General features: G+C 33.9%; 2 protein-coding genes and 1 long non-coding RNA gene across 4 annotated transcripts; 2 read left to right on the forward strand and 1 right to left on the reverse strand.

The window, feature by feature from the left end:
- The first annotated feature begins 546 nt into the window (after nucleotides 1–546).
- Nucleotides 547–7443, forward strand: LOC141696971 (DEK domain-containing chromatin-associated protein 3-like). Its single transcript, XM_074501136.1, has 12 exons — nucleotides 547–701; nucleotides 1698–2358; nucleotides 2453–2486; nucleotides 3771–3850; nucleotides 4139–4198; nucleotides 4303–4413; nucleotides 4830–4910; nucleotides 5003–5086; nucleotides 5689–6163; nucleotides 6350–6462; nucleotides 6673–6703; nucleotides 6926–7443. Exons 2-12 carry the CDS (start codon nucleotides 1765–1767, stop codon nucleotides 7087–7089), a joined length of 1827 nt encoding a protein of 608 aa, XP_074357237.1. The 5' UTR covers nucleotides 547–701; nucleotides 1698–1764; the 3' UTR covers nucleotides 7090–7443.
- Nucleotides 7444–8542: 1099 nt separating this feature from the next.
- Nucleotides 8543–17061, forward strand: LOC141696969 (tyrosine--tRNA ligase 2, cytoplasmic). Of its 2 annotated transcripts, none has more exons than XM_074501134.1 (18): nucleotides 8543–8811; nucleotides 9346–9653; nucleotides 9727–9823; nucleotides 9915–10020; nucleotides 10100–10176; nucleotides 10340–10485; nucleotides 10845–10950; nucleotides 11426–11485; nucleotides 11684–11808; nucleotides 11924–12074; nucleotides 12784–13073; nucleotides 13155–13251; nucleotides 13492–13597; nucleotides 13785–13867; nucleotides 14385–14524; nucleotides 15117–15225; nucleotides 16363–16422; nucleotides 16835–17061. In XM_074501134.1, the coding sequence occupies exons 1-18, from the start codon at nucleotides 8659–8661 to the stop codon at nucleotides 16853–16855; spliced, it is 2235 nt and encodes a 744-aa protein (XP_074357235.1). In that variant the 5' UTR covers nucleotides 8543–8658; the 3' UTR covers nucleotides 16856–17061. The 2 variants fall into 2 exon arrangements, with proteins under 2 accessions (XP_074357235.1, XP_074357236.1); XM_074501135.1 differs by having other exon boundaries at nucleotides 8545–8811; nucleotides 15120–15225.
- A 1829-nt stretch (nucleotides 17062–18890) lies between these two features.
- On the reverse strand, nucleotides 18891–21327 carry LOC141698420 (uncharacterized). Its single transcript, XR_012565091.1, has 4 exons — nucleotides 20712–21327; nucleotides 19610–20462; nucleotides 19496–19524; nucleotides 18891–19219 (listed from the first exon to the last, which is right to left on the reverse strand). It is a non-coding gene; the product is annotated as an uncharacterized LOC141698420 (long non-coding RNA).
- Nucleotides 21328–24991: the final 3664 nt, after the last annotated feature.

Raw genomic sequence — 24991 nt, forward strand, 5'->3', positions numbered from 1 at the left:
TTTTAAGTCTCTTGAAGTTTAATATTGAGCGATACTCTTTATTTTTTAACTTAAAAACTTGTTTAAAGAGGCTATATGATACGTACTACTCCACGTAAATTTGTCACAGATTTCACAAAATTTATGAATCTGAATTACCATACTAAACACAAGATACGTATTATTTCACGTAAATTTATCACAAATTTCACAAAATTTACAAATATTCTAAGCACAAATTATGTACTATTTCACATAAATTTGTCACAGATTTCACAAAATTTATGGATATGAATTTCACAAACTTGAAATGAAAGTCAACTCTTCGCTTGCACACACATGGATAAACAAAATTGCGAGGACACACTATCCTGACTCTACTTCCACACACACACACTTGCCCCGAGATGATCCCCGATGGTACAAATCTTCACCGGCTGCTTCAGTTGCCGGTCAAACACAAGTAACCTCAAGCCTCAACATGACATCTCCTCTCTCCAAATGCTCAAGATCAATAAACCTCAACCGTCCACGTACCCCCTCTTTTATTCGAATCCCCCCGTCATCCTACATGGCATTAAACTAGTTTTAAAATCCACATTTCAAGTCCGCTTTCGAGATATACACAACACAACACAAGCCCCTTTTATAACATTTCATTTGTACTGTCTGCTCAAGTCTTGCAATTAAACCACTCACTTCATTTGAGCCCTAATTTCTCTGTAAGTCTTTTTTTTCACCTCTCTTTTTTTACATCAAGAATTCAAAATTGGCCCTTTATTTTATCTTGAATCTTGTTGTGTTCTTGATTTTTATGTAAAGATTGGATTTTTATTGCTGCAAGTTAAGGTTTTTTACTCTTTCTTTTTGTTTTAATCGAATTTGACTCTTAAATTTTATCTTGTGTAACTTTATATGTTATTTTCTTGTTTTATGTGTAAAGATTGAATCTTTATTGCCGGAAGTTAAGTTTTTATTGTTTGTTACATGCATTTTTGAATTATTTTGAATTGCTTATGTGAAATTTTGTGTTTTTATATAATTTTAGTTGTAAATCTTGCTAGGGTTTTAAGTGTACTGCTTGATTACATTCATTTTTGAGCTTGGTAGCTTGGTTGTTGTATGTATATATGTTATAGTTGTGCTTCTTGTGAACTACAAATTTTAAGTGTTTTCTGAATTCTGTGTGTTTGTTATTTGAGTTAGATCTCTATATGTTAAATTTGATTTGTTTAATCATTTGTATGTGCTAAATTTGATCCTTTAATTTATCTTGTGTATCGTTCTTTAATTTTGTTATGTTCTTATTTTTTATGTAAAGATTAAATTTTATTGTTGCAAGTTAGGGTTTTCTTGTCTGTTACGTGCATTTATGGTTTTCTTGAATTGTTTACGTAAATTTTGTGTTTGTATCGTATGTTACTTGTATATCATGCTGGGGTTTAGGTTTAAAGTTTGTTTACATTCATTTTTGAGCTTGAAAGTTGTAGAATTTGGTATGTTCTAGTTTCTATATGTTTGTTTTAGTTGTGATTGTTATTAACTACTTACAAATTTAAATCTTTTCCGAGATTCTTGTGTTTGTGTTATTTTAGTTGTGTGGCATCTGTATGTGTTAAATCTGATTTGTTTGTTTATTAGTATGCGCTAAATTGTAGTCGAGTAGAATTTGCTTTGAAAAAATTGATTTGCTTATTTTTTATTGTGTTTTTGGACAGGAAGAGTTGGGGTGTTTGTTTAAGACAGTAATTTTTGGGTACGCGTTGATTTGAGATTTGATTCATAATGGGTAAGGAAGAGGAGGTGAGTGAGGTTAAGGAGGTTGTGGAGAATGGGGCTGCTCCAGCGGAGAAAGAAGGAGAATCTGTGGTTGAGAAAAAAGATGATGAGAAGGATGAAGTGAAGGAGATGGAAGAAGATAGCAAGGACGAGGAAAAGAATATGGAGACCTCGAAAATGGATGTGGACAAAAAAGAAACTGGGGAACCCGACAAAGCTGATGTAAAAGAAGATCCTAAATCAAAGGAATATAAGGAAGTAGAAGAAGCGAAAAGTGATGCAGTGGAACTAGAGAATGCGACAAAATTGGAGGGTGAAGGTAAGGATGAAGTGGATAATGTTCCTGGATTGTCGGCGGATGACGAGAAGGAGGACAAAGATGCTGAGAAAAAAGTCTTAAAGAAAAAACGTGGGAAAGAAAAGCCAAAATCAGCTGAGCAAAAGCCAAAAGATAAAAAGAAGACGGTGGAGAAGAAAAAAGAGGAGCCAAAAACCCCTGTGGCTCCAGCAAGCGATCGCCCTGTACGTGAACGGAAGTCGGTAGAAAGGCTTGTTGCAACAGTTGAGAAAGAATCTGGGAAAGATTTCCGTATTGAAAAGGTCTTGTAATATTCTTTTTTGAACCTTTAATATTAAGTATCAAGTTAATGAATGTCCATTGATTTATTTATTACTGTTAATATGGATATTGCAGGGCCCTGGTATTCCGTTGAAAGACATACCCAACGGTAAAGTCAATTTAACTCCAAACACTATATGCTTTTGTTTCTGTGTAATTACTGCCAATGAATAATTTAGCATACTTGGCTTAGCATGTAACCAGCATAAATTTTACTATAGAATACTTTTACTTAATAAAAGTGATTCTAATTTTTTTTTATGATAATTGTCTTTGCTCTTTTTCTGGTTCCTCTCATAAAATTACTATATGCATCTTTATTTCATAGTTGGTAGTTAAGTGAATGACTATATTCGTTGGTACATTTAATTATTTGTGTTGTCTATTCAGTGTATAGGAGTTATGTCTCTATTTGAGGAACATTTAATGTTTGATTTGTTCGCATATGCGTCTGTGCATACACGCCCGGATGAAGATAGTTGGCTGATGATACCTTAACTTTCATGTTTACTCTCATTATAATTTTGTCATTCTCACAAATGTATTTGTTCCGATACTTGTCATATATTGCAATTTTTTTATACTGCAAGTTTGCATACAAGATTAATAGTATTGCTTACTAATAATATTTTGTGACCGACTTAGAGATGCTAATTTAATACAAACAATTAGAATACTGCCCCCTGTGTAGAAATTTTATTAAAACTGAATCTAAGAGCTGATAGGAGATTAGAGGAAGACCCTGTATTTATCTGGAATCTCAAAATTGTTCAAGTGCTCAAACATTAGGATATGTGATTTTGTTGTGTTCTTACAGTATTTATAGCTCTTATCCGGGGTAAGATCAGATTTCTGTTGCTTTAAGTATTAATTGGTTGAGCTGTGTTTTACTTGTTTCTATATGCAAAATGTTGCTATTGATGGTTTTGGTAACTGTAGTTGCTACCTGAGGATCAGTTATCAGTTTAGATTAATGATGTGTTGCTAAGAGCAGAGTGTGGACCAATATGAACGTAATGGGCTGCCTATTAGAAGATGCTTATACATCCAGTTATCAGGATTGTATTCTTTAAAACTGGCTTCCTGTATATGCTGTTGTGATATTCTCTGTATCTGTTCTCTCCTGTCCTAAAGGCTATATTTGATAATTCTCTGCTTTTGTATTATGTTCTTATCCGATTCATCATCTTCTCTGCCTGTAGTGCAGTAGTTGATGATACCCCTTTGAAACTGGCCTTAATATTAACCTTCCATTGTTTTCTGTCATCACTTTACCATGTTACAGATAGAACAAGGTTTACTTCTTGTATTTATGTGCATAACTCTGTCTTCCGCTGCTACCTAGCTTCATAAAATCTGTAGGAAACTAACATAAAGTTCAATATTGTAACAGTGGCATACAAGTTATCAAGAAAGAAGAGCGAGGAGAATTACAAGTTGCTTCATTCAATTCTCTTTGGAAGGAGAGGAAAGGTGATGACTTGAAAATTTAGTTTTATAGAGGCTGATAATTAGGATGTGAGACTGCCAATGATTAGTGGTCTGTTCCCTATAATTTTGTAGTTTTTATCACCCAACTTAGTATATGCCTTGTTAAAACACGTGTAGCAGGCCTTGGGAAAGAGTAACATTATCAAAAAATGACTCAGTTGACTGTTAATAGTCGAAATGGGTCATTGACATCTATACTAGATGGAAGAATGGTAAAAATACGCAGAAAATGTTAACAGTTAACATGTTTGTAATTTTATGCCGCTGCAGGCACCTCAGATCAAGAGCAACATCTCCCAGTTTTCTGGCTTTGTATGGCATGGAAATGAGGTAATGGTCATAATTATAGACTATATACGTGATGAGAATTTTGGCATTTGCCCGTCTTGGCTAATAAGTGTATCTATATTATTAAAAAAAAATTATCTGTGCAGGACAAGCAAAAGAACAAGATAAAAGAAAAGCTCGACAAGTGTGTTAAAGAAAAATTGGTGGAATTTTGTGAATTGCTCGACTTGCCAATTACGAGGGCCGCTTCTAGAAAGGTTTGTTTATGTTTACTGTTGAGTTTTAGAACTTTGTACTTGTTGATATGGCAGAGATTTTGTTGATGAGTTATCTGGATTGTGGATCCTAAAGCTAAACATAAAGGTAGAATTGTACTTTTTTCTGGGGGACCAGAAATGTTTTCCCTTAAAAGTACTTCTTACTATCTCTGCCTCGGTCCTATTGCAAACTTATTTCTACAAGGTAGCATTATCTATGAATTGACTTGTTCTCGGATGATATAAATGTAAAATTGATACGTATAAATCTGACATTGAACAGTTTGAGTGAATTTGAGTATACTTTCACTGCTTTGTATGGATTAAAATTTGTTCCTACAATATTAATTTATGCAATCTATCACCATGAATCACATTGGCTAGTTGTATTGATCAGAACTGTTATGTGTATTCAGGAAGATATTGTTGCGAAGCTGATTGAATTTTTGGAAGCTCCTCATGCTACTACCAGCGAATTACTTGCTGATAAAGAACAGGTCGGTAATGTAGATAACATCTATCTCATGTATCCAAATGTTAATTTGATGCTGGCTTTTTGACTCTTTATGTTAATTCATATGTGTATCAGTCGAGCAAAGGTACCAAGCGCAAGAGATCGGGCAAAAAAAGCGCATCACCCTCGGGGAGCGCACCTTCAAAAAGCTCATCTAAGGTATTAGCTGGTTTAGAACACCATTCATTCCTAAAACTTAATCAACCAACACATACACACCACAAAGAACCACAAAGGGGCACACATAATATGGTAAAGGGTAGTGGAATAACAAGCGAGCTTAGCATGAATTAAGATTTGTCAACTGTTTACATTTGTGCTGCCTTAGATAACTTTTTTGACTATCTGCAGTCAATTGCTCTACCACTGAGCTAAAAACCAAACTTTTTTGACTAGTGCTAGAGGTCTAGAATTTAGGTATGATAACTTTGGTTCCGCTTTTATTTGCACGAATATTACTGTAGACATCTTATCGAGGATATGTTTCTTCTTCTTTTGCATTTGGTCCTGTATAGAAAATTCTGGGATGGCAGTGTTGTTTGTTTGTCATGTTTTTATCATTTATAAGAGGAAGTGCATATTTCCATAGATGCTTTGTACGTCAGTTCTTGTTTCAGTCTACTTGTATGGGTTGATCTACTTCTGTTTCTTTCCTATGCTTTATATGTGTGCCACTCTTGATTAGTTGCAGTTTCTAGTCCAGTTACATGTTTACGTTTACTTCTCATATTTTATTTATTTTTCCTGTATTTTTTTGGCAGAGTCGGAAGAGGAATGACAATGTATCCAAAGGGGAGGAAAAAGAGGATTCACCTGAGACGGAAGATGAAGCCGAAGGAGATCATGAGGAAGCAGATGACAATGTGCATGGAGAAAAGGAAGATCTAAATGGTGTTTCTGAAAACTCTGATGAAGAAAAGCCTAAGCGGGCCAAAAGTGAGGAAAAAGAGACTGATACTGAAGCCGGGTCTGGAGAAGAGACTAAAAAGCGCAAAAGAATTCCCTCAAAGAAGTTATCTGGATATAAGGATTCTGCTGATAATTTTAAAACGAAAAAAACTATAACAGTGAAAAAGTCAAGCCCGACGCCTAAGAAAGCATCATCAAAACCATCCTCAAGTCATTCCAAGGTTCAAGATAGTGATACAAGTCCTAAGATTTTCTCAAGGAAGAAGAAAACTGAAGAAGTTAAGAAGTCACCAACACCAAAAAAATCTGCTTCCAAGGAAAAAGCTGGTAAGAATTATGTATTTTCATTTTCTGAAGAATTTTGGCTACTTTCTTGCCCAAGCAAATGCCTAACAGATATTAGTAATTTGTTAAGAAACTATACTTCTCATGTATTACTTGGAAACTCTTGAAGTTTCTATTAATAAGTAGATAAAAATCATTTGCACCCTGATATTCGTTTTCCTTTTCAAGGCAAAAAAGTCGTGAAAGGAAGGGAGAAACCTAAAGCGGAGAAGTTAAAGCCTAGTGACAATGAGCTTAAGATTGCAATTTGCGAAATTCTCAAGGAGGCGGACTTTAATACGGTAAGGATATATTGATTGATAATCATCCCGAGGTTGATAATTGAATACTCACAAACAATCATTGTGGCTACCAAAGTTTTACATTAAGCTCTGGATCGTAAAAACAGCCGACAGATTAGCATATCTGCTCTGTAATATTTTTTTTGATTCTTTTTAACAAAAATTAAATAGAGTCTCTGATGTGATTCCTTACTCTTTGGTTACTTGCAGGCTACCTTCACGGATATTCTGAACCAACTTGGTAAAGTTTAACAGTTATTTGATATGTTCACGTTTAAGTTTTAATTTCCATATTTGTTTCCTATATATTTTGTTTGTATTATGTGCTCGTGCGTGTGACTTTTAGAAAATGGATAGTAATACCTGCGCGTTTCTTGGCGTGGAGGGGGGGGGGTGTGTACCTTCAATAAGCACTTAGGAGATGTATGCATGTCAAGTCTTTGACACAAGACTCTTTTTACAGTTGAGCGCTTCAAAACGGATCTCATACCCAGAAAAGCGTCTATTAAACTCATGATTCAGGAGGAGCTTACCAAATTAGCTGACGAGGCAGATGATGATGAGGACGAAGAAACCGAAGCTGTTAAAGATGACAAACCTGCTCCAGCTGCAGGGGTGAAAGTCTGACCATGTCTATGGAGAGTTCACCATGAAGAGTAGTATAAGTGTGCAGCTATCGAGTAATCCTTGCAATCATATTCATAACCCTTTTCCTTTTTAAGATATTTAAACTATGTTGTGCTGTTTAGTTATTTCATGACTGGGCATGGCCAGCTGTAATTTATGCGGATTGTTATAGTTGTTGGATAGAGTTTAAATTCTGTAGAAACTAGTAGATATAGAAGTTGATGTGTTATGTACACATGCACAAATTGTAGGAATTCACATGACTCTTTGTGTCGGGTCGGGTCGGGTCAGTAACATTTTTCAGTTTCATCCATGGTTTGAATTTTCAAATAGATAGACTGGTCATTTCGAATAGATCTGTCTCTGTTGTTAGAGGTATGGAATTGTATGCGTGCTTAGTTTTGTGTAGTTGCTCATCTGTATGACTGCATAGTCTCATTTCTTTCATTGAAGTTCTGAAACTTCTCTTTTACGATGGGATTGCTTCAGCAAGCATTGGTTTAACAATGCCTTGTGAAATCGTGGTACGGCCTTCAACGGAAGAACCATTTTCATTACGAGACACGATCCCTGCTCAGTGACGTTCTTCGTTTTAAAACAATGCTGCATTTACATTGAACTTGATGCTGTATAAACCTGGTAAGATCTAATGCTCAGCCTCATCACTCGCCTGAAAGCCAGACACTATGATGACTCAATTTCTGAGTTTTGAGCATTTCTACATTGATCTTGGTACCTTCTTGCATATGAAAAAATGTTCTCGGTTTTAAAGGGCCCGATGCACCACTCCATAAAGAATTTTGAAGTAGAAAAGGAATGAAACCAACCAAGCAATGTACATTCAATATTTAAAAAATTATATAAATTAAAATAATATTTTTTTTGTCGGAAAGTTAAATTAAAATTTTGAAAAAGTAGACCGCTAAAAATGTGTTTATGTAATGTATTAGGCCCAAATAAAAACTAAAAAAAACTAGAGCCCATTTACTAAAATATAATTGCCGTTTCAAAAAATAAATAAGAATCGTAATAATTGATTTCCTTTACCCAAGATTATTATATATCTTAGAGTTTTTCTGAAAATATCTAAGACCAAAAACATTTTTGCAAAAATTATGTCATTTTAATTTTTTTTGCAAAAATATCTTATTAATATTTTTAAAAAATATAGTTTTCTGCATCTCGATTTAACTAAATACAAATTTCGACAAGTTTATGGAACTCCGTGCAATCTTGTACAACCTCATATGTAATCAAAATAATTCGATTCAACTAATTGCATGTCTAGTTGATTTTGATTAATTCCGTATTTTTGCAAAAAAAAATCGGGTCAAAGTAAAATCATAAAAAAACTTTAAAAAATTAGTAATTTTGGTAATTTTTCCGTATGTTATTTACTACTCCTATTCATCTGTGCAGTGCAGGTGTAACTGCAAATATTTTACCGGGACTTGAACAAATAAAAAAGAAAATAAAGGGTAGATAAACCCTAATTACACAAGAATTTGAAGAAACAGCAGGGTAAGAGAGTCAATCTCTACATACAGCAGCACAATTAGAGCAAAAGAGATGGCGAATCTTGAAGAAAAGATAAAGATGATTTTAGCAAATGACTGGGAAGAGTGTTGTTCACAAGATGAGCTGCTTAATCTTTTCTCTAATAAGTCTCAACCTGTTTTCTTGGATCGATTTGAGCCTTCTGGCAAAATTACACTAGCCCAGGTCAATTTTTAGTCTCAAATCATCTTCTTTTAGTGTGGGCTGTTCTTGTTTTTGTTTGATTTTATGCTTAATGTTGTAAAGTTTAACTTTTTCTTGTTGGGTTTTGCTTATTGAGAAATTGGATTAGTTATGATGGAATGTTGATGTGTTTTTGCTTAGTTTGGTTTAGTTGTATTTTTCGAAATTAGTGTTCATTTTTGTGTGAGAATTAGTGTTTTCTTTTGGACAAGTTAGAAGATGTTGATTAATTTTAGTTTTTTCTTTTTGGGTTTTGCTTAATTTTTGTTTAGTGAGAAATTGGAATTAGTAATAGTGATATGTTGATATATTTTTGCTTAATTTTGTTTAAGTGGTTTTCTTAGAAATTAATGGTTTTTTTTTGTGTGGGAATTGATGTTTTTGTGAGGGTAAGTTCGAAGAGGATATTGATATGTTGTTGTGAACTGGTGATTAATATTGGATGCAGTAGTAGTATATTTTTCGCAGAGTAGTGTGATTGAAGTATGTGTGGTTTTATCGACTTTATGAATATAGGGTGTTGTGAAGGCCATTAATGTCAAGAAAATGATTGCGGCTGGTTGCGAAGTAAAAGTTTGGATGGCAGATGTCTTTGCACAGTTAAACAATAAGCTAGGGGGAGACATGAATAAAATTAAAGTTGTCGGGAAGTATTTTGTTGAAGTTTTTAAAGCTTTGGGGGTTAATATGGAAGATGAGAAATTCAAGCTGCTGTGGGCTTCTGAAGAACTGTTGCCCCCAAAAGAAAGTGGCTCTCGATTGAATGAATACTGGCCTCTAGTATTAAACATTGCTAGAGCAAACACAGTTTCTGGGGTAGAGAGGTAATTTTTTATTAATTGTTTTATTACTGGTTTAAAGTATATGCCTGATGAAAATCTGTATTGCTTGTATCAGGTGCATTCGGCGTATGGGTCTTTGTGAACATGATGAATTAAATGCATCACATGTAGTGTACATTATCATGCAATGTGCCGATATTTTTTTCCTTGAGGTACTTCAGCCCTAGTTTATGTGATGTTAGAGTTCACCGTGCTCAGTTTGATTTTCATGTATATTAATTCTGAAACTTGTTATCCAAACAGGCTGACATATGCCAAACAGGCATGGATCAGACGGAAGTAAATGTACTCGCAAGGGAGTACTGTGAAAAAATTGAAAGGAAAAACAAGCCAGTAACATTGTCGCATCGTATGGTCTATTCTGTTTTTGACTTTTCTTAGATAATTTTGCTTCTTACATAGACATAATTAGTTATCTTGTGATGCAGATGTGATTTCTGCTTTGCAGCAAGGGCAGGAGAAAAAGAATGACCCGTCATCTTTTATTTTTATGGATGATGAGGAGGTGATTGTTATGCCAATATAAATTTAGACCACTTTATTGTTTAAATTTAAGTTTTTATTATTTAATTCTACAGTCTTCCTTCATGAGCTAGCATACTTACTAAGGCCTCTAGACTCAAATGCTTAAAAATTTTAATGTTGTGGATTTTCAATGAATTTTGCAGGCAGATGTAAATGTGAAGATAAAGAAGGCATATTGCCCCCCGATTGTTGTCAATGAAAACCCATGCCTGGAGTACATCAGATTCATTATCTTCCCCTGGTTTAACGAGTTTGTGGTTGAAAGGGGTGAAGAAAATGGAGGTAACAAGTAAGTTAATCACCTTATGTAAATGGTTTAACAAGTAAGTTTGTGTATATTTTAAGATGTTATGTATTTTTTTACCCTATATTTTTTCTTTATGAAATCTGATCGATGGTTAATTGTACCTTGTCAGCATTTTTCATCTGATCTCTGCAAATATTATTTTAATTTTTTTGATGTTTATGACTTCTGGCTGGGGTTAAGTGGTGCATGTACACAAGAGTTATGTATTAACTTCTAAATTGTTTGGAGATTGTTTAAATTGATAAATTGGGTACATGTATATTCTTACTTTATTTGTAGCGTAGTTGGTGGAGGTTCACATGGATTAATTGATTTTTTATTTATTTACATTTGGGCAACAGAACCTTTATTAGTTATGAGGAACTTATCTCTGACTATGAAAGTGGAAGATTGCATCCTGGGGATTTGAAGCCTGCTCTTACAAAAGCAATCAACAAGATATTGCAGGTGTGCAACATTTTTCCTAAATCTTTATCATGTCCTATATGTCATGCATTGAGCATTGTAGCCATTTCATGACTTCCAACTCTTTAAATATAATTTTTAAATGTCCACCTTATATGTACATGTCATTGTCTTTTAAGTTCTTTGTCACTTGTCAACTTGCATAGGTAATTTTCTTTTATATTTGTGGGTGTAACCATTGTGTAATAGGGTACCATCTATATGATATGGAACCTTAAAAGTTTTTTTGTTCCTTAAGTAACTATGTTATTAGGTATTACAACATAGATTTGATTACATAAAGCCATCCAAAATATGCATAAATTTACTCCAATCATATGTTTACTCTTATTCATCCATCAATTCTCTCAATCTGGAGCAGATTGTGGATTTGATTATGCCTTGTTGTAAGATATTCTTAGTCATGTAGTACTTTGTGTTCTTAATGTAAGCTTAACGATTTTTTCCTCTATCACAGCCCGTGCGTGAACATTTCAAGAAGGATGCTACTGTTAGAGATCTATTAAAAAGGGTCAAGGTTCGTTTATATGGCTTACATCTTTTGTTTGCGTTTATTAGCTTCGTATACGGCTAATAAATTATTTTGTATATGTTCCGAGTATTAACATGTGAAGTCATAAACTTATAATATATTTTGACTCTCAACATCACATTTTACTGAATTTGTGTTTTGCACAGCTGCCCATAGATTTGTTTAACTAATTTTGTTTTGCAGAGTTACAAAGTTACCAAAGATCTCCCGATGGAGAAAATTCCAGCCGCCTCTGACATCGAGTCTCTGTCAGTAGACTCGGAGGATCACGAGTTGTCTTCCGAACTGCTATCAAATGGACTGAACGAGTAAGTATTTCCTTGTGTTTCTAATACTGTCTATGTCAATGTTTACTTGGAAATCATAATTGTTTACGGATTTACCTACCGATTCCGTAATTATTTATAATAATATTTGGAACAGGATGAGTATCGAAGAACGAAAATTTAATACTGTAAGGAGTATAGGGGAGGAGTGCATAAAGGTGGATGAACTGAAGAATCTTCTAAAGATGAAGCCTGAACCCATTGCCTATGATGGGTTTGAACCCTCTGGTAGAATGCACGTAGCTCAGGTAAGTGTTTTTCATGTGTTACAGTTCTTACTGACTCTCTAATTATATTTAGCATTGTCAATTCTCCTTGTATGATGCAATTAGCCAATTACTTTAGTGCATATGTTGAATGAGATAAATGATCGAGGTTAAAATTCATAATATGTATGTTGTAATGATTTCTGGGTTAGAGTTAATTTACATGCATGTTTTTTCCATTTGTTACATTTTGCACAATGATTTATTTGTCTTCATCTCATTGTAGTCTTTAAATATCAATTTTATAGAGTTTCTTTAGTTAGGCGTCTCATTGTAGTCTTTAAAAATCAATTTCATAGAGTTTCTTTAGTTAGGCGCATCATGTGATTAATGTTACTTGCCGTGTTTGGAGTATTTTAACTGGCATGGTATTTAATAAAATCTATGGAATGTTAAGGTTTCCCCTAGGGAGTGTCACAGTTTTGCATTAATAGAATCAAAGACCAAGTCATGAGGCAGGACTCTAACCATGAGTGTAATTTAATTTAACTACTGCTTCCTTCTTTAGTTGTGTACAACTTAAATTTCTTCTAATTTAGTTACATGCCTAAAGTAGATCACACCGAGCGTGTGATTGGTGTGATTTACAGTTTTGCCTTTAAAAGCTGTAAAAGAAATATTAATACGTCAGTGCACGCACACGTGCTTGATTGTTCAATCTTTAATAGGCACGTTTTTGTATTTCTGGCAGGGGATTCTCAAAGCAATTAATGTCAACAAACTGACATCTGCAGATTGCAAAGTGAAAATATGGGTTGCAGATTGGTTTGCACAATTAAACAACAAACTGGGGGGAGACTTGAGTAAAATCCAAACTGTTGGGGAATATTTTGTGGAAATATGGAAAGCTCTTGGAATGAAGCTGGAGGAAGGAAAAGTAGAGTTTTTGTTGTCCTCCGAAGCCATCAATACTAGGTCGAATGAGTACTGGCCGTTGGTACTGGACATAGCTAGAAAGAACACGCTTTCGAGGATAATAAAGTATGATGGGCTTTATACAATTTTCTTTGGTATATGACTTTTAATTACTTGACTAGAACTCATTGCATGGAGTTTTCCCAGGTGCTGTCAGATAATGGGTCGTAGTGACAAGGATCAGTTGACTGCAGCCCAGATATTCTACCCATGCATGCAATGTGCAGATATATTTTTTCTTAAGGTGCTCAAGTTTTTTGTACATGTTTTGTATTATTCATACAGTATATTTTCAAATAGATCCAGAATTCTAATGGAAATGCATTAGTAATAATTATGCCATTTAGGGGCTATATTTTTATATATTAATAGCATATTGTTGAAAAATATGAAGCAGAAAGGTAAGTTATATAGATATTAGGTAAGCTGGGTTTGTTCTGCTTGATGATTGTAACCTTATATGGATGTGTCAATGTCTAAACAGGCGGACATATGTCAACTTGGCATGGATCAGAGGAAAGTCAATGTACTTGCAAGAGAATATTGCCTTAAGATAAAGAGGAAGAACAAACCAATCATATTGTCGCATCGTACTCTCTCTCTCTCTCTCTCTCTCTCTCTCTCTCTCTCTCTCTCTCCCTCCCTCCCTCTCTCCCTCCCTCTCCCCCTCTCTCCCTCTCCGTCCCTCTTTCCCTTCCTCCCCCCCTCTCTCTCTCCCCCCCATTAGTTACAATTATCGTAGATGATATTAATTTATCTTGGACTTTCCTTATGCAGATATGATTCCTGGTTTGCAGCAAGGGCAGGAGAAGATGTCAAAGAGTGATCCATCTTCTGCCATTTATATGGAGGATGAAGAGGTATGTTATACTGCTTACAAGTTTTTTTTCACTGCCTTCCAGGTTAAATGTTACCATGAAGGATGTTTCTCTATAGATTTTTTGGAATTGACAGAAAAACTTAATTTTTTTTTTTGATAAATAAAACTTAATATATTAATACTAATATATTATAGGAGCTCATTTTTTTTGGTATCTGTTCCCGTAACAAGGTTGGCATAGAAACGATTCTTGCATGATTACATTACTTTAAATATAAAAGATATATTTTTACGACCTTGAAATTTTCAAGGAAAAAGTCAACCAAAAAGTTGTAGAGTACACTTTAACATTGCTATTTCAACACTTAATATCTCTTATTGAGATAGGGGATGAAAAATGTAATATATGTGCACCATTGCCACAATTTAAAATGCAAGGCATGCATGATTTACCATTGATCTCTTCTTTAGATGGAATATGTTTTTACAGGTCTAATAAATTATAATACAATTTACTGCTTATATCCTTAATTATTGGGATGTCATTGTTTATATAGGAATCTGTAAATATGAAGATACAGAAGGCGCACTGTCCACCCAATGTTGTCAGTGGAAATCCTTGTTTGGAATATATCAAATACATCATCTTCCCTTGGTTTTCTGAATTCAGGATTAGCAGAAGTCAAAATGATGACAAGTGAGTGTATCCCTGACCTACTGCCCTAATCAGCTTTAATAATTTATAAACTTTATTGGCTGATTGAGCCGGGTAGTCTGTTTCTTTGGTTTTATAAAGTTAGCATTTATCATATCTTACTATTTACCGGGTCAAGTGTGGAAGTGTTTCAGTATTTGATATATATTTCTCCAGTCGGTTGCCACTGCTTTCTTCCTACCATAGAGTTTCTGATCTTCAGTGTTCAATCATTAATTCTAGCGGTTGCAACTGTCCAGTAAACGTCATGACTTAAACCTTCCCTGGATACTGCTGCCACTAATATTTAAGTTGGGAAAAAGACGATGAAATATACTAATTCTTGTCAAGGCACTTTAGAATTGACAATCCTTGTTGATAATGGTGGCATCATGATAAAAATGTGCACTAATGCAAAGGAGTACAAAATACCAAGTACAAAGTGATATACACTCTTTGTCAATGCTAGCCTCAGTTTCTCATCTAAGAAAAAAAATCATGAAATAGATGCTGCCTTTCAAACCTTTTCATCAAGTTCAATTTTATGTTCTGTTAATTGTAACTATAGGGGCCATGCCTATTTGTTTGTTTTTAGCAGGATCTATCACAGCTTCAAAGCCCTTGGTGCTGATTATGAAAGCGGGGAAGTACAACCCAGTGACCTGAAACATGCTCTTTCAAAAGCATTAAATCAGATATTACAGGTAACTAATTTAAACGTTGTGAACTTGATCTCTCTGGGATAATATTTATCTTAGTTTTTCATTTACTCGATGGAACTTATGGTTCTCTTGATTAATTATTGTCTAATCTATTATTCAAAGAGGTAAATTTTCTTCAGTAAATCAGTCTGTCTAGTACCCTGGTTAGCCAACATGGGAATAATTCCCCTGGACAGCTTATTTGTCAGGACAATCACTTCAGTTTAATTTTGAATTCCCAAAATTTGGTGATCTTAACTTATTGAATATAATACTAAAGCTTGGCCTTGATTTTATTCTACATGCCTTGCTTCATATTTTATGATTTTTGTTGCTGTTGGTGAGCAAGGTGAAAATAGTTTTTTGTATGTATCACTGTTGCTTGTATATGATGTTGGATCTGTTTAGCTTTGCAATTTTTAATAAAAGTTGAATCCTGTGTTGATATGTAATGAATTCAGTGATCATTTGAATGTAATTTAGCTTCAAATAAGTATAGTATTTTGGTTGGTGGGTAACTTCTCTGCTTCTCAAATTCGTTATTGTTAGCAGATATGTTTCTTACACTGTTTAAATACCATGTTTATCCTTGGCCTCACCAAGTATACCTTTTAAGACTTGCAACCAAATGCTCTCTCAAATTTTTATCTATTTACTTTGATCAATTTTTCTTATGTCTTCATCTTGTTTTTATTTATTCATATCTCTGATACTGAATCAGCTTCTCAAATTGGTTGTGGTTGGTGTAACTTCTCTGTTTCTCAAATTCATTGTTTTTGGTGATAATGTCTCTTCCGAGCATATGAATACTATGATTATTCTTGGCCTTATCAAGTATACCTTCCAAGACTTTAGACCTTTTTGTTTAGCTTCAAAGACTTTAGACTTCAATCACACGTTCTAACAATTTTTTATATCTAATTACCTTTGTTTGATCAATTACTCTCTTATGTAGTTTGTCTCTTTTTAAATATGGTTCTGTTTAGTAATCATGCTGTCACTGTCATCTCTGATTTGGTTGTTAAATGTTTATCCTGGGCATTGCCAATGTACATCCCCCCCTAGACAATGTGGTAATGCATGCCTTCAAAGGTCTTCTGTTTGCTAAATCACATTAATGCCAACTATCTTGTGTTGCAGCCTGTGCGTGATCATTTTGAAAATGACCAAGATGCTAAGAATCTACTTGCAAGAGTGAAGGTATATATATGTTTGTTGCTCCTATTCATTTTTTTCCTGCCGCTTGCTTGCATAATTTCTGCGATGTAATCCGCTGCCCTTTTTCTACTCTAAACTCTTTATATCATACCAAAATATCACTACTCCCATTTCCATTCCCATTTCTTATTAAATTATCCTCACTTGAAGATCCTTTCAGTCAGAAGTTATCAAAGTATCATGTTTGACCAATTAAAACCCCACTATATTTACAATACCGAAGTTGTAAAGCATTGATGTAATTTAACTTCATTCGATTGTTTTAACATGTGATATTTGGTTCCTAGTATGTCAAGTTTAGAAACTCTATCCTCAATGCATATAATTCTGGTAATTCCCCCCCCCCTGCATGCATGGTGTTGGATGAATCTTATTTACTGTTTTCCGTCTACAGAGTTACCAAGTCACCAGATGATGGATGGAGAAGTGTAAGCAGTACATGGACAAAAGCCATGGCCCACATTTATTTTCTCACTTCATATTTTTTTGGTGACATCTGATATATTATACACTGTATTGTAATGTAACAACTAACAACTATTACAAGGGAATGACATCCAGGCATATTAAGCTTGTTGATGAAATTTGATTATGGAATCAAAATTGATTGAAATTTGAATATTTACTTATCTTCATTTTCTCACCGCAAAATTATCTTAATTTTACCTACCAGAGAGTCAGGTACTAAACTAATTTACATTTACCTGAATAAAACATAGATGTGTTTTTAAAAAGAAATATGATTTTTTTTCTTTTTGTTTCTGTTGAACTATGTTTTTTATTTAGTTTCTTTACAAAACTATGATTTTTCCCAAAAGTACAACTTTATAACCAAAATGCAGCAAAGGCTAAAAAAAGGTTACATTGAATTGCTTTACGCAAACAAATTTAGAAAAAAAAAATATTTTTATTTTTTCTCTTGATATCATACTTGAGTATAAATAAAAATATTAACATTGATTTATATAAAATCGGTAAAACACATTGAGTTTCTAGTTTCTTTTTTTTTGCCAAGTAAAATATTTTTATACCAAAAGAAACGGAACTATTTTTTTTTGTCACTGAATTACTTCTAGCAAGATAATTTGTACCGAAATACAATACCGCAAAGGGAAGGGTTCTATTCGTTCTATAAAGATTATCATCTGACCGAATGTCATGCATGATGCCCCAAAAATTTAGAGCATCTCCAAGGCTAATAGCTAAAATGGTTAGCTAAATGATCATTATCTAAAAATTTGTTGAATCTGTAAGAGGTTTTACTCCAGTGGTACTAGGTATAATGGTTAGCTATTTTCAATAAAATTATTTTTTTATTATGTATATATATATGAAAATTTTATATGTTAAAATAATTTTAGTATATATTTAGTTAAATACAAGTGAAAATATAAATAATATATTTAATGAAAATATATTAAATATAATAGCAATTTAATATTATTTCAATTGAAATATAATAACATATTTAAATATAATCAAACATAATTAATAAATATTACTTATATATATTATAAAATATATAATTATATTATATTATATTATTTCTGTTTGTATTCATAAAAATATGCATTGTATATTAAAATAAATATAATAAAGTTTAAAATATTAAATATAAAATAAGAATTTTAATATATTTTGATTTATATATATATATATATATTAAATGTAATATAAATATATGTATATATTAATGTGCAGAGTAGGTTAAGTTTTAAATACCAAAGCTGACGTGGATGTTTAGCTAATGGTTAGAGGATCAACAGATATAGAAGACGGGATGAAAGATATCTAAAATTATTGCTAACAGGTCTAGTGGTTGGAGTGATATATTTTTTAACTAATATCTAAATCATTTGCCACCTAGATTTTTTACCTAACAGGTGAACATGGTTGCTCTTAAACAATAAAACCTTAAAGTCCCAGAAGAGAACATCCCGAAAAAAACTAATAAAAGTAGATTCATCTGAGTAGTGGTAAGAGGTTCAATCCACCGCTTGTACTACATCTGTCTTTATCCGTGTCTATAAATTATTTACTCCCTCTGTCTTTTTCATTTGTTTACGCTTTCTTTTTTAGGATATCCCATCCATTTCAAGACTTACCAAAAATAGTCAATGGGTCCCTCCATTTTCCCATTTTTTTTTCCTTTTCACACAACTTTTATCCCCACTATCTCCCTTTTATCACCACTTCACCCACTTTTCTTTCTCTTTTTCACTACTTTATACATATTTTTTTAATCTCGGTGCCCAATCCTTTTGATAACAAATCAAAAGGAGGAGGGAGTACTTCATAAGCACCACCAATAAACAAAAATATAATCTAACCAAAGGGGTTTCCTTTGGTTAGACACTTTTCGTTAAACAATATTTTCTTCGCATATATTTAACAAACTACTGATACTAAACTTATGACAATAAAAACTTCTATCAATTTTATGAACAATAAAATTAATCTTCTAATAAAATAATATTTTCAATAGATGTTTTTTTCCGTTTAAAATATCGATCAGATATCTATAATCTTAATAAAATTCTGCCCTCTCGAAAAGTCCTTTTATATAGAAATGCCCTCTCGAAAAATCTAATGTATACACCTTCAAAAAAATGATGCTGCCTCGCAGGAAAAACACCTAAACTCGCCTGCTTCAATCTTTGTCAGTCCACAACCTCCACACACATATATGCCCACTTCAAATATTTCACTAAATCTAACCTAACAATGGTGTAGTTCTAAAGGCCAGCCTTTGGCCACATAAAGCAACCCTATCCATCACCTGTGATCAAGAAAGAGTCCTTTACCTTCTTGTAAAAACTTTTTCTTATGCAAATTTATCGACTAATGAGCAAATCAGTGATCAAGAAAAAGTCTTTCACGTCCCATAATAACACAGATGAACCATCTCAACAATATACCAAGAGATACTTATACATGATTTGATCAAGTCTATGTTACTATCAATATATTAGGCTAAAGTCACTAGACATCCACATTCGAATTCAACCATTTAAAGAACAAATTTAACCCGAAAGCAAAAGAAATTCGAGATTACCTGACTATCATACCAACCAGTCTCCTCATCTGCAAAACAGAACACAGTTCAATATCTCAATGCAAGCAAAACCACCTAACAAACACATATTAGTAAAGTGTTATGTAGCATTACATTCAACAGTAGCACTAAGCAGCCTATTACCAACATAAGCCCATCCAAGATACATCCTCACAACAACAAAAGTAGCCACAAAAAGCCCACCAGCAGCAGCACCTAAGGCTCTCTTCACAGGGTCCAAACCAACTCCAACTGAACCATACCAAGAAACAGGCAGCCCAACAAAGAGAGAAAAAGAAAGTCCAGTTACAAACAACCTGGAACAGAACTCAGAAAACTCTCCAGAAGCCCAACAATAAGGCTGAGAAGTAGACAAAGACTGGTACTCATTAACAGGCTGCTGATCAAGTGGAACAGGGCACTCTGTTTCTGGTGAGTTGTAGTTTGAGTTCTCGTATGATGAGTAAAAGGGTAGTTTTAGAATGCTTTTTCAAAGACAGTGTAACTATTATATGTGGTTATTTGTCGTCTCTACAAATCTATGACAGTGTGTTTATTTTCAAAGATTAAAATCTGCATGATCATTCGTTTAGCACTAGTGAATATGAATCTTAATCTTAGAAAATATTAAACCACATTTTTATATAAAAAGAATAATTCTTAAACCAATTTTTTCATGCTTGCAGTTTATGCTGCATCTGGTGTTGCGTCATACTTTACCACTCATCGTCACAGGATCAGGAGAAAATATTCACTTACGATCTTCACAGTCCATTGCTTTGCAGTTACTAATGTTAGGAACTATTGGAATACTTTTTCCAATCTTTGTCATGGCCAGAGCATTTGCTGCTGACCATCGCCGTAGGCATCTTCAGGTAAACAGATAATTAATGTGGCAACCAACAAATTCTCATACTTCATCATTGGGTAGTTAAGCAGCAAACTATAGCACATTTCTAGAATGGTCCTGCATTTTTTTGACTTTATGCTCAGTACCAAGTTTACATTATTGATAATCATGCTACCATGAGTTAAGCCATCTAACTTGCTTTTATGTTGACCTGTATTTATATCACTTCATATTGGTTAAACAAGCGCCTATCATCTTACGGAGTATAAGTTTTTTCAATTTTTTCACAACAGAACCTAATAACCAATTAAAACTTATTCATCAACAAAACAGATGGTTAATCAACCAAACAAAGTAATTACTTACTAATTTCAACTGTGAGAGGCCTAATATTCTCTCAAGGGGTATGTATTCATATCTGATTTTCAGGTATCTTGAGAGATTTCTTCCATCCATGAAAGCTCTTCATCTAGCTGAATCGCTCGTTTGGACAGATAATGAGCTGTTACATTCAATTTACGACTAATATGGGAAATAGTTACCCCTGTGACTTCCGATAAAAGCTTTTTGATGTCATGTAATATGATTCCCAATTCATTATGATATTCATTAGTACTATTCAAGGCTTGAATCAGAGATAGAGAGTCAGATGAGATAAACCTGATCGGTAAACCGACATCCTGTGCCCAACGTAAACCGACCAGAAGTGCCAATGCTTCCGCATGAAAAACTGATAAAGTACCTTTTAGTAGCTTTGAAAGAGCTGCCCTAAACCTTATTATTAGCCGTAATAATTGCAGCTCCTAATCCCACCATCTGTGTCGGTGTGGATATACCTGCATCCACAAAGAGTGTAAGATTCTGGACTTCTACTTCCACCTGATCTTCTACTTCCACTTGATCTTCACGAGACCTTTCCTTTATCGAAGATCCACCTTTTGGGCCACGCACATCCGAACAATGGACCAAAATGTCGTTCTTGAGTGTCCAAAATGTCACTTTTGAAAATGATGGCCCAAAATGTCATTTCATAACGGTACTTCGTCTTCCGTTTTGTATTTTTAATGCAAAACGAAACTTCGTCTTCCATTTTGGCACTTTAATTTTTTTTTTAAATTTTTTTATAATGTGCAAAACGGTGGTTGAACTCAAAACGGTACATCATATAGTGTTTTGTACCAAAACGGAACTTTGTTAGGTCACACACTGTAGAAGGGGGTTGAATACAGTGTATAGCACAATCAAATAGAATTCAAAGAACACAAGTAACAGAAAACAAATTTTATTAAACTCTGTAACAATGTGGAACTGTTCTCTCTCAGTGATGAACAAAATATCACGAGAGCTGCTAGGGTTACAATGAATATTATTCTCGATAATGATAACACGTATAGTGTAAACCCTATGTCTGTGTTTATATACTACACAGTTACAAGATAATCGCTAATTGATATTGAATATAATTCTGCTTCCTAAAATATATCAATCAGTTATCTTTTCCTCCAAGTATTCTATTCTTCATAGAATTCTTTCTTCATGCATATCTCTTCTTTCGTTTGTCTTGATCTTCTTTCCTTTCAATCAGCCGCCTTCCTTATCTGAAAGTCTTTTTAAGTCCTGATATTATCTCCTGATAAATATCTCCTGATAACTTAAGTTCTGACAACTTAAGTTCTAACTTCAGTATAAGTCCTGATATCCAGTTAAGTATTGATTTGTCCTGTTAGTTAATGTAATATATAATAGATGATGTCAAAGATTACTGGAGCTAATAATGTCATTAACCTTCAATGATCTGATGTCAAAGATTACTGGAGCTATCAATGTCATTAACATGATGATGTCAAAGATTACTGATGCTGACAATGTTATTAGCAATCAGTTAAGCTTGGGGCCAACCCTAAGATTAGTTGTATTGTAACCTTAATCTGTAATTCATACTTGTAACACTTAATGTCTGTAAAATGTAAATGGAGCAGACTGGAGCATTTTTCTCAAAACAGTGTCAAGCCTAAGAATTCTATCTGGAAGAAGATCAAGAAGATCATGCCTCAGAAGAATTATGAAGAAGCTTGGAGTTGAATAAATCTGTTTGGTGAAAAACATTCTAAGTCAAGATCTCTACAAGTCACAGAATTAGTGTTATAGAGAAGTCATTCGAGAACTCAGAAAGACCTATCGAGAACTCATGAATTGCCTATCGAGAACTCAGGAACTGTCTATCGAGAACTCAGGAAATGCTATTGGAGATATCGATAAGTCAGATACCCATTCGAGAACTCAGAGATATCAACAAGTATACATTTATTAGAGAACTCTGAGTTATCGATAAGCCAAAGTCCATTAGAGAACTCTGAGTTATCGATAAACCAAAATTCACTAGAGAACTCAGAGTTTTCGATAAGTCAAGGCAACAATGAAGTTTCAGAGATATCGACAAGCCAACATGCCTATCGAGATGTCGAGTTCTCTATAGCTTAATTGGAGATCTCGAAGTGAAGAAATTTCTCTAAGTACAGAATTGCAGAACAGTTTAATATCCAAGGTTGCAGATCAACAAACAATTCACATAGCTGGATTGACAAGTCTACAAAAAGCAGCTTGAGAGATGTGCAAGATTAATGACAAAGATTAACTGACAGAGGAGATTAAAGTAAACACGGGATGCTAAAGATATGCTAAGCTAGAAATGGAAGATTTGTTTTTCTATAAATAGAAATGACAAGTGACAGTTTAGAAAAGCTAATAGCATGTTTATTATCCACTATGTAAACCAGCAGTTAACTGAGTTATAAAGTTAACACTGGTCCTCTAGTTAATAAGTAACAATCTAGATAGAAAATTGGGTGTTCTCTCTCAAAAAAGAAGCTAAGTTCTAAAACAAGAACTTAGAGATTTTGTAGCAAAACACTGCTTGATTTTTAATATAAAATTAAGTGAGTTTTGAAGATCTTTGTTTTACATATTTGCTCAGTTATTTATGTTTAAAATCTATTCTACTAAATCATTGATAATAACCAACTGCTAAAGCCTAAGTCGATCAAAAAAAAACCAAACATTTAAGCCAAAACACATTCACCCCCCCTGTGTTGTATTCATACCTAACAAGTGGTATCAGAGCAAAATCTGAAAGTAAACAGATTAGATCTTGGAAAAATGAATACACAGAAAATTAGTAGTATCAAGATTCCTCCCTTTGATAAGGTCAATTACACTTTATGGAAAAAGAAAATGTTGTTGTTTATAAGAATGGCCAATCATCTTTACATTGGTATCCTCAAGAATGGGCCCTTCACTCCTGTAGTTAGAGTTGAGGAAACCACAGATGGAGATATGGTTATTCCAGCTCATTATGCTCCCAAGGATCCTTCTGAGTACACTGAACCTGAAAGAGAGAAAGTTTCCCTAGACAGTGCTTTGCAACTGATACTAATTGAGTCACTTGATAATGTAATGTATAATAACATTGTCAACTGTGACACTGCTAAACAGATCTGGGAAAAGATTGAAATACTTTGTGAAGGAACTAAGGAGGTTAGGTCAAATCAAAAAAGGATATTGATTTCTCAGTATGAGGGTTTTATGGCTAAACCAAATGAGGGTATTACTGATGTGTTTGAAAGGTTTAATAAGCTGATAAATGACTTGCAGCTTCATGATAAATTTTATGATGTTGAAGAAGTGAATTTGAAGTTCTTGCTTACTCTCCCTGACCATTTGGAACAAAAGATCTCTGCAATCAGAGAAGGAAGGGATTTGAGTAGAATCACACTAGAAGTACTTTATGGGGTTCTGAAAACTTATGAACTTGAAATGATTCAAAAGAAATCATTAAGGGCTGGTCAAGGATATGTACTGGATGGCTCAAGTGCACTAATTATGAATGATGGCCAGACCTCCAATGATGAGCAAAGATCTCAAACACCAGAAGTTTCTACAAGTGAGAAAAGAGCCAATGACACTAAAGAGCAAGTCATACTGGAATTGGATGAAAAAGATAAGTTCTACACTCTTTATGAGCTTGATGAGCTAGATAAATCAATGGCTTACTTGGATAGAAAATTCTATAACATTAGAGTGAAGAAACTAAGATTTTTCAAGAGCAAAGGACAGTCCTTCAACAAAGACAACAGTTGGAAAGGAAAAGGGAAGTACACTCCTGATAGCAAAAATGGCTACAGAACTGGATCTGTTGATAGATCAAACATAAGGTGCTTTAATTGTGATGAGCTGGGCCATTTTGCTACAGAATGTAGGAAACCCAAGAAGGCAAAGAAAGACAAAGCCTATCTTGAATTGGAAGCAAAGTATGATGCTCTTCTAAAGAAGCAACAAGGGAAAGCTTATATTGCTGAGGGTAAAAGCTGGGATGATTCATATAATGATGAAGATGAAGAAGTTGGAAACTATGCACTCATGGCCTTGGAGCAAGGAGACTCTTCATCATCTAAATCACAGATACCAACTCTTACCACAATTGATTTAAATGTGAGTCAATATAAGGAAACTGTTGAAAAGATGAGCACAGAAATGTTCCACATTCATACAAGCATGGTTGCTGCAAATGAGGAAGTTAGCAGATTGAAAAAGATCAATGAAAAACTTGAGAGTGAAAAACAAGAGACTGAATTGTTGCTGGTTGATCT

Source organism: Apium graveolens, chromosome 11 (genome assembly GCF_009905375.1).
Source record: "Apium graveolens cultivar Ventura chromosome 11, ASM990537v1, whole genome shotgun sequence".
Classification (NCBI taxonomy): domain Eukaryota; kingdom Viridiplantae; phylum Streptophyta; class Magnoliopsida; order Apiales; family Apiaceae; genus Apium; species Apium graveolens.

Bases quoted from the DNA above. Each gene is read 5' to 3' on its own strand.
- LOC141696971 (XM_074501136.1), top strand. From the start codon at position 1,765: ATGGGTAAGGAAGAGGAGGTGAGTGAGGTTAAGGAGGTTGTGGAGAAT. The intron at 3,851-4,138 runs GTGATGACTTGA...ATGCCGCTGCAG, and splicing joins TCTTTGGAAGGAGAGGAAAG to GCACCTCAGATCAAGAGCAA. The intron at 4,911-5,002 runs GTCGGTAATGTA...TATGTGTATCAG, and splicing joins TACTTGCTGATAAAGAACAG to TCGAGCAAAGGTACCAAGCG.
- LOC141696969 (XM_074501134.1), top strand. From the start codon at position 8,659: ATGGCGAATCTTGAAGAAAAGATAAAGATGATTTTAGCAAATGACTGG. The intron at 11,809-11,923 runs GTAAGTATTTCC...TATTTGGAACAG, and splicing joins CTATCAAATGGACTGAACGA to GATGAGTATCGAAGAACGAA. The intron at 14,525-15,116 runs GTGAGTGTATCC...GTTTGTTTTTAG, and splicing joins AGAAGTCAAAATGATGACAA to CAGGATCTATCACAGCTTCA.